This window comes from Trachymyrmex septentrionalis, unplaced genomic scaffold (assembly GCF_001594115.1).
Source record: "Trachymyrmex septentrionalis isolate Tsep2-gDNA-1 unplaced genomic scaffold, Tsep1.0 scaffold21, whole genome shotgun sequence".
NCBI classification, from domain to species: domain Eukaryota; kingdom Metazoa; phylum Arthropoda; class Insecta; order Hymenoptera; family Formicidae; genus Trachymyrmex; species Trachymyrmex septentrionalis.
This window is the reverse complement of record NW_017305288.1, coordinates 935075-944553: the sequence shown is the minus strand read 5'-3', so window position 1 is coordinate 944553 and position 9479 is coordinate 935075. Positions and strand designations below refer to the sequence as shown.

Here is a 9479-nt window from a genome sequence, read left to right as displayed (position 1 = left end):
TTTTATATAATTTATATGATTATATACAGAAACAGTTATATGTGGAACACTTTTCCTCGGGTTGTTTTTAGTGAGCGATAATTAAGCGCTAGTTTAAATTCTATTTTATATTAATATTTATATTTTTAATGTGCAAAAAACGTATTGTCAACGAGACTGTAACGATAGAAATTATTTCAATTTTGTTTGGAGTCATTTCTTTGTTTCTCAAAATTTTAGAGCTATTAATGAGAAATGTAATATATCAATATATTTGATGAATTATACAAATAAATAATAAGATGTTATTCCAAATTTAATTATTTAATTTTAAACAAACTTTATTTTATTAAATATCCCGTATATTGTATCAAACAATACATTTTTAAAGGACAGGCAGGATAAGTGGATCGTGCATATATGAATAAAAGTTAAGTGAAAAAATACATGGTAATAAATATTTTATTCAAATCGTTGGACAATCACATTAGTGAATTATTTCTAATATTTAAAAAATATATACAAAAGATATTTACAAATAAACAATTAAACGATCCGTCGTTACTGCATTTGATATAAAAATAAATATGTCGTAATGCATTTCCTCCTCATAATCTTTATATCTTACGACACGCAATCGCAATCGTAAAGTAATGAGTCGCAACATTCAGGAAAATACGCAAACGCAAGAAAAAAAATAGACGTGCGTTATTAGTTTTGTGATGCGCGCTCATGAATTGACAACTAGTATTCTTGAATTGATTTCAAGCTCGTCGCAATTTCTTTCGCTTCCTTTAATCGCGAAGTAAAAAAAAAATACTTTTTTCATCTTACAATATTTTATCGCAACATGTCGTTTATGTGGCCGGTAGATACATATTAAAGAAACAGACATTAAACTCAAGTAGCACACAACGCCTACAAAGCGTTAACAAAGCGCTGAAAAAGAGGATATAATCATTTTTTTTTTTAGCGCTTTGCAAGCATTGCTTTGCTATTTGGGAATCCTGTTTTTCAATTGTATCATCATTCTATTTTTAACCAAACAGATCAATTCAACGAGCACGATTTTCCAATATCACTCTTTCGACATATAGCAAAATATAGTCCCAAGAATATCCAGCGGACATATCCTTAAGAATCTTCGGACGTTCAGATTTGATTTATAATTTAATATGTAGGTACTTGCGATAAGATTAACATTATTGTGTAATTACTTAGTCGTTAAATTAACGACTGTACATGTGGGGGTATCTTTAGGATACACGCGGATGTTTTTAGAATATTTCTTAAAGGTATTTATAGTATTTTATATTAGGATAAACTCTCTTCGCGTCATTTTATACTTTACATTTAAATATATTGTATATCTTTGGATTTCTATACGGAGATACAGCTGTCAGAAATATTCTTAGTTAGCTACGTCCTTAAAGTTGTTAGTGTGACATTGGATGTCTTAAAATATTCTTCTCAATGTTCTGAGCAAATCGGAATATCCTAGAATCGCGTGCTACATGGAAATCGAGTCGATCCAATAATAGCAATTAATTACAATTATACATCACGTAAAATAGCTCGATGCGGATATCTTTCTCTGTATATATCTTTCGAACATGATACTCTAACAAAAACTTTGTCGTAGTTTTAATTGCGCGTACACGGAATATATATATAGTCTCTTTCATTTTGATTAGAAGTGTTACTCGGCGATAACAATCGATTCGCGGGAGTAACAACGCTATTATCGCGCGTTTTCGCGTACAACCTAAATCATTTGAGATATATCTCCTTATGTTATTTTATTACCATTTCATGTCATCTCGTGCCCCGCAATCTTTGGTCTCTCTCACTTTCTTTGGTTTCTCCGCTTTCTCGTACTCACTCAAACATGACAGGGTGTAGCTAACGTACGTCGCTTCTGCATTCCTACAATATCTTTATTTTATCTACAAATCTATCTTTATTTACTACTAAATATTAATATATTTACGATATTATAGATCACAAATGAGTCTTTTCTAATAATTATTACTGGACATTACATGCCACAAGTTTTACAGAAATGTTTCCTCCTGAACACAATAATACTTCATATATCAAACTTGATCAGATATGGATAGAGGTGCATCTCAAAGAATGAAAAATTCTGATATTTTTAATCTTCAATCATAGTTTCTTATCATTTTTACTTAAAAGCGACTATTCAACTACACCCTGCACGCTTTAGAAGATTTATCAATCGGGAGAGCTCAATCGCTAAAGTTACTTCAAGTTGTCATTCATCGTTTGTCACAAACTGGTACTCTCTTCCCTCGCGTCTACTCTTTCCAACATTCCCTTTTCGTCGATACCTACAAAGTACGTCGTGACCTCTCCTTTCGGCTTGACGTACGTTTCGCCACGTAAATGACACTTGACACCTTGTTGCTCCAAGACGGCAGCCGTATCCGCTGTCACCTAAGCGAACGGTAATATAAATAATTTTACTGCAAAAATGCATTAATATTAAATAAAATGTTAACATTTACTTGTATTTTTCCTGGCAGTCCAGTAGTATCCATCCTGGACGCCATGTTTACGGCATCGCCCCAAATATCATACAACGGCTTTTGAGCCCCCACGACGCCGGCCGTCACCTCTCCGTGAGAAATACCGATTCTTAATCTAAAAAGAAAAGTCGTATTTTGTTTTTTATATTATTCTTGGAGCAACATTCGTCCGTTTAAGTTATTTACGACATTCTCGAACTTTATCTCAAACACACACGTTTCGTCGAAGCTTCTTATAATTTTGCCTACCGACTTTTACTTGGAATCTACTTACTTGTGAGGTTTCGATGTAGTGAACGACCTCGCGTTCATCTTATCGAGCACGGACATCATTTGTACGGCGAATTGCGCCATTACCTTGACCACATTGTCGCTGCAATTCTCATCGCTCTCGGTGCTGTGCATTGAACCGCGTCGGTGCGCTTCCAATCCGCAAGCTGCCATGTATGTTGTTCCTAAATGAAAACAGTATCAAACGAACTCAAATTATTATTTTAGATTCCAGTTTGTGTCGGTATTAATTTATTCATCATAAATATTCGTAATATTCTCACCGGCGACCTTTATTTTCTCTATGCGACACATGAAGCTAGGTTCGAAGAGTAACTTGTCGAATTCACAAATAATTTCGTTCAGGTCGCTGAGAATGTTACTTTCGAGAATCGACAGCTCTGTCAGAGAGGCAAACATCACGGCAACATTGTTATGAGCCTCGTGATAAGGCTCGTTCTCTTCAGTTCGGTTCATGTTTAAATAAAACTCCGCTAAAAATACAAAACCAGTCACGCGATCAGTCTCGGACAGTAATATAATCGTCTCGATTACTAAGTGTTTTTTAAATCAATATATCGATCGGAGAATTCTCTCGTAAGAACTCGTAAAATATTTGCAGAGACCAACGCACCGACATGTTCCGGTAAAATATTACGGAGTAAAAGTTTATTGGCATTCCTCGTATGAAACGCTTCGTCTTGTTCCTTCGTTAACTGACGTTTCCACTGATAATCCAGCCTGCTTAAATATTCTGCCTAAATAAATGTTCGTAAAATTAACTTGTTGATGAACAATACCAAAAAGATTTCGCGTGAATGCGATATTTCAGGACTTACCTGACGGTCGATGAGATGCAAAGAGAACGTGAGAAATAAAACGGATAATATATGCGCCAGTCTCGGCTCCATGTTAGGATTCCACGTGTCGCTCAACTAAAAGGCATTACTATCTGTCATTTATTATTAACAAACAATTTTGTAAATGTATGTCAGATATTTGAAGGCAATATGCATTTTTTTATCAATTTTGTAACAGGAGAAACATTTCTTTAGAGAAATATGTATGTAACACCTCAAATATATTAGATCGATGCACCCAAACGTTCCACGCGTAAAAGGCTACCACGCAGATGCTTATCACGAATTTCAAGATATAGTGAACTCTTAGGAAAAGAAAACTCGTGAGAATCGCCAACGAACAGGTTTCTGTCATTTGCTGGAAAAAAAAAAAAAGAAATCAATGACGTGCGGGAACATTGAGAAAGGGATTGTCAAGATGGGAAATTTCACGTGAATGAAGACACCGTGTACCTACTAAATAATCTTACCCAAGGTGTAACTATGCAGTCAAACTTGGAGGAGACCTCCGACACGCTAGACGTTACATTAGCGTCCAATAAGTTGTCCTCATGGTGGTTTTTACATTCAAACTAAAAAGAGTTTTAATTGCAAAAGAAAGAAATTCGATTTACACAGCTAATAGATAACTTCCAAAGCTGATTTCGTAAATGTATATGAAATAATAGACAGAAAAGGAAAGAATTAATTTCTTAAGAAAACACTTAATTTTTTTAAAGAGAAACCTTACAATCATATCAAGCATGGCGCATGCTGCTAGCATTATCGTAATCACCAGGTACAAGATCGTCCTCAGAAGGGCACTCCATACAACCTACGTGAAAATAATAACATGAAAAAGAAAGCTGATATAATTGAATGTATACGTGTAATAAGCGTTAAGTATTATAACAACGTTAACTATCTACCTTTACACTTGTTTGATAAAAAAAATAGAGCAGTTTGTTTCGTGGATGCGGAACGTGTCCTTCGTGCTCATCATGCGGGTCCTTACAGCGATTCCATATGAAGTGCATCCATGTGAGGGGCATTAAAGCGAACAGGAACATCAATACCGAAAAATAACCGACAAGTGTGCGCAGATGCCATCTAAAAATTTATCGATTTTTATTAAATTATTCAATCGACAATCTACGATTACCGGACAGGTACTTTTGATATACGTACTGGAGCTGCATAAACGTGGGTACAAGATACATAAATCCCATGAAGATGAGCACGAAAGCAGAGCAACCGATGTAAAACTTGAAAACAGGGTCTGGTTCACGCAGGAATGGAATCTCCCAACTCCATTGCCGAAATGTCAGGAAGAGTGGATTAATGTGTTTCCAGTTGCTCCATTGTCTAGAAAAAACGTAATTTAATTCTAGAATCTTTACTCTCTCACTCTTCCAAATATTTTTCCATCGAAATGTAATGCTTCGCCCAAAATTGTAAAAATTGAACGAGTTTCTGAGAACTCAACGATTGGATTTTCAGACAGACTAGATGCAAAAAGTCCTTACTCCCATTTACTAAGAGGCATCTGGTTAATTGCGTTCTCCATCTCGGCGTCCGCTGCTTTCAACATCAGATGATAATCTCGTAGACAAGAATCCATGAAGTGCGTCCTCCGTCTGTAAGTGCTCGCAAAAACGTCCGCCTGATTGTTTACCATCAATCTTGTTCTGGAGTTGGTGCTGATGATGGTGTTGCTACGCCCATTGTTGAACTTGACGTAGTGCTTGTTAGACATAGAATATGACAGTGTCGGCGTATCCGGACTAATGGTGTTCAAACTGTTCTCGCTGTTCTGCAACAAAGTTCGTCTGTCAACGATGCAAAACACTCGACTGGGAATTCGCTCAAGAGCGTAGTATGAGAAATCAGTGGCGTAGGAGTATTCGTTCGTGATATTGAGTATATAAAAGCCATAGAGAAACATAAATTATAGAAATTATTGCGTTAAAAATTTTTCTCAGATTTTTAAAATATAATTTTTTAGAATTTCCAATTTTTTTAATACAAATTGGAACATTTTTCAGAAGGATCGAGAAAATTTACATTCTTTTCTAGAATTTTTAAAAATTATACAATATTAAGTATAAATTTGTGATTTCCCCACGCCACTGGGAAACACGCACCGCGTCGGTGACAGTATCGGTGTTTCTGGCAAAGACGGCGTGATGAGGTAGCTACGGATTTCATATTTTCGAAGGACCTCGTCATCCAATCTTTCGACGGGGATGTAGTTATAGTCGCTCGCGTTCACGAGATCCAGCGTTTGCTGAGTAACGTGAACCTTGCCAGGTTTCCCAGTCTGTTCCATTTTGTTCGCTATCACCACGTCGCGCGACCAAACGTCGTATTGCCATTTGTTCGTGCCCAGGATTCCGGATATTATGTTGCCTGAGTGCACGCCAATTCTCATATTCACGTCCACCCCGCTCTCGCGATAGACTCGCGTCCTCACTTCGTTGATTATTTTTATCATATCGAGGCCTATATATATACATATATATATATATATATGTGTGTGTGTGTGTATATTATTTTATGAAGCAATATTTAATCATACAGAAAAAACATTTAGAAAGATTTTCGTACAATTGAACATCAATCTTAAGATTTTTAAACTTCTAATAAATGAATGTCTGTCTGATATCTCTGAATTAATGAATTATATTAGAATAACGTTGTGCGCGATTTGTGTGCGTCAATCTAGATTTTTGTAATAAAATTAGATCCACGAATTACAAACTTTGCCTATTTTTGAATTTGGAAACATTATTTTACAAATGTAAAATGTACAAAATAACATTTTCTAAATATCCGCTCGACCTTTACTAATTGAATTACATTCTGTCGAATGATTGCAATGGATAAATAGACACTCTGCCATTTTACCAAGATCGACGCAGCTCTTGGCATGCTGAGAGTTCGGCGTGGGCACGCCGCTCACGCAGTAATAACAGTCGCCCAAAAATTTGATTCTCAGTACATTGTGCCTCTCGGATGCTTCGTCGAAACTGCCGAATAGATCGTTCAACGTCTCCACGAGTTTCCGTATCGGCAGCGTTACAGTCAACCCGGAGAAGTTCACTACGTCCGCGTACAGAATACTCACGTTATCGTGCGTCTCCACGCATAAATCGCTGAAAGAGAATAGTTGGAGTATAACAATCGAATCGAAAGAGAGCATAGTACTTGCTGTGGAAACTTCGTACCAATATGGTCTGTCTTTTGGCGGAGGACTCTTTTTGTGCTCCTCTATGAATTTGAAAATATCCCGAAAGTCCTTTTTTATTTTCGCCACTATGTGCTGTGGCAATATACTTCGTGTCAGTTGCTCCTAAAATTGTTGAAATTATTTCCAGTTTCAGATACGTTCGATCAATCAGTCGATTTTTTTATTGTGAACTCTGGTAGATAAATTTAAGTTTGTAAAAAATACAATCCAACTTCTGTATGGCAGTAAAAATTCATCGTTAAAGCTTTCGGCAAGTATGTGTGAGAATTTTTATAGATTTTTATACAGTGCAGAACAATAAAAAAAATCTGTACTTAAGTCCGAAGAACCCAAACCTTGCGAACAAGGCGTGAAAATTTCACATTGCTGATGATTAAGTTTCTATAATTTTATATTTAGTTTGAATGTTTGCAATGTTCGCAAATTCCGATTTTTGGACTCTATCATTAGATCAGATCTATGATTACTTTTATAATATCTTTTTGCAGTTTTCAATTTTATATTATTCGCGGAGGTAGAAATATACCTGGTAAGATGATGAATAGTAGATGATCGATCTAGAGAATGAAGTGCAAAGGACAACAAGAACTCAATTGTGTTTATCGCATGTTTACGTGCTCAGCATTGTGAATTTGTTTTTACATTCTCCTCGTACGGAATGCTACTCATTTGTCAAAGGAGAATTACTCAAATAGAACAGGAAGAAAGAACAAAGGAAAAAGAGATTTAACAGACGCTTTCCGTTAATGAAAATCATCTCGAAATTGTTCAATATCTCATTTTTAATCTGACAAATGTGACGAGATGTGTGTCGCAATAATTCAATTACGTCCGTTTTAAACCTACTTCTTGATCCTTCTCGTAATTGAGCCTGAGCGTCGACTCGACGCATTTCCGGCGGTCCAGGAAGGAGCGTCTGATGACGACCTCGTTCATGAACCTGAAGTAGAGTCCCAGAGCGTTCACGCACATGAAGTATATCGCATCGCTGACGATCTGCGCATTGGGGAGTGAACAAAAGAAAGAAAAGCATTTTCCATTCTTAGCTGCTGGTTTACTCGAGCAATCGCACTGCGGTTTGCATCAGCGCGATTACGTCGCGTATCGCCGGCGTAGGGTTTACCTTGGTAATGTAATCGGACGTGTTGTTGTAGGTGATTATTGACAGGGTCGCCAAGTAACACATGCTGGCCGTAAGGCCGAGCACGAGAGCGTGCGAATTCTTTGTGATCGGCAGGAACACGTAGCATGCGAGAAGCGAGTGCGTCGCGTATGCCGGTCTGAAAAGAAAGAAATGCTGCTGCTAAAGAAAAAGCGCGTGTATGTAGTACGCACGTGGCACACGGGATATTCGCGGATGCATGCCTTATTGCGACGAAAATGGTCAAAGTATACGGAACGTAATCGTCTTTACGTGTATAACGGATCTCAGATTTAACGAGAGAAAAAAAAATGCAACCGTGGCACGCACGTTAAACGATCGGTGGAGAATATAAAATGTATGCGCCCGTATATCGCGCATCAAGGATATTTTCGATTCTTCTATGTCGACTGATTTTATTCCGCTAGGAAGGCCTTTTACATTATTAACTGAATTAAATATACCGAATTAAGTATACTGAAAACCAAATAATTAGATCAATTTTTTTCGAAATCGCTTCTCGAGCATATTTTCTTTATATTCGAAATACAACATAACAGTTTGAAAATATCTATAACTGTATATATAAAATTTGATTCTCATTAAATTATAATTGCTGTACAATTGTTGACTTTTCAGTTTCCTAATCTTCTAAGATATGTCATAATCGCTTAAAGGATACATCGCGTAATCTTAAGAAGCATTCCGTTTGAAAATTGTGCCTGTTCTTAAATTATTATTGCTACGCGTATATAGACCAGATAGAAATCACAATATCAATAATATCAGTTGCTGTTCTGGACAATTGCTATTTTTGTGTTGCGCGGGCGAGGACGAAAGCACGCGCCTTTATCAGAAAATAAATATTTACGCGATTTGTGTCATGCAGTTATCGCGGAATAATTTCGATAAACCACTAAATAAACGGCCGCCGCAAGGAAGTCACCGCGACTGATACTAAAATAGTGATGATAATCAAATGCAACCTCGCACGATTATTCCTGTCGCAGGTCAAGTTATCGATACCTTATCGGTGGAATATCCTCGGCGTAAGTGAAAACGTAAAATAAAGGTATGGTCAGATCACAAACGACCAAAAGCACAATGATCATCCAAGACAGCATGATCGGCAAATAGGTGTTTTTGGCGATGTGCCTCGACCGGAATGATAAGGCGATCATAGGGCACATCAGAGCGCCCACGATGCAATAGACTACGATTTCCAACAAGCATTCCCTCATGCCGACCTAAATCGGAGAAGAAAACTCCAGCTTATGTCCCTCAACATTACTTACACATTTTTCAAACTTGCCTTATCTCTAAGTAACGCCATTCATTAAGGAATTACTGCAGTAGGAAGTGATTTTTTAATCTCCAAGTACTTAAGTTTCCAAGGTTAAGTAAATAATTTTTTCTATTACGTTTTAAGTGGAAATTTAATTTAAAAAAAA

General features: G+C 36.8%; 1 protein-coding gene across 4 annotated transcripts in view; it reads right to left on the bottom strand.

Annotated features, from left to right (window-relative positions):
- Positions 1-539: 539 nt before the first annotated feature.
- The window catches only part of LOC108748031 (adenylate cyclase type 2-like), an 18146-nt gene continuing 9206 nt past the window's right edge, over positions 540-9479 (bottom strand). The window contains exons 3-20 of one of the 4 annotated variants that reach the window (XM_018485987.1): positions 9055-9275; positions 8011-8167; positions 7734-7883; positions 6865-6989; positions 6545-6792; positions 5782-6139; positions 5164-5445; positions 4826-5002; positions 4567-4747; positions 4389-4472; positions 4129-4230; positions 3873-4016; positions 3638-3733; positions 3433-3556; positions 3083-3292; positions 2803-2983; positions 2508-2643; positions 2269-2436 (exon numbers count right to left, since the gene is read on the bottom strand). In XM_018485987.1, coding sequence (XP_018341489.1) covers positions 2269-2436; positions 2508-2643; positions 2803-2983; positions 3083-3292; positions 3433-3556; positions 3638-3733; positions 3873-4016; positions 4129-4230; positions 4389-4472; positions 4567-4747; positions 4826-5002; positions 5164-5445; positions 5782-6139; positions 6545-6792; positions 6865-6989; positions 7734-7883; positions 8011-8167; positions 9055-9275 — 3144 coding nt within the window. Of the gene's footprint in view, positions 2437-2507; positions 2644-2802; positions 2984-3082; positions 3293-3432; positions 3557-3637; positions 3734-3872; positions 4017-4128; positions 4231-4388; positions 4473-4566; positions 4748-4825; positions 5003-5163; positions 5451-5781; positions 6140-6544; positions 6990-7733; positions 7884-8010; positions 8168-9054; positions 9276-9479 lie in introns of all 4 variants that reach the window. The other 3 variants (XM_018485984.1, XM_018485983.1, XM_018485988.1) reach the window with 3 other exon arrangements.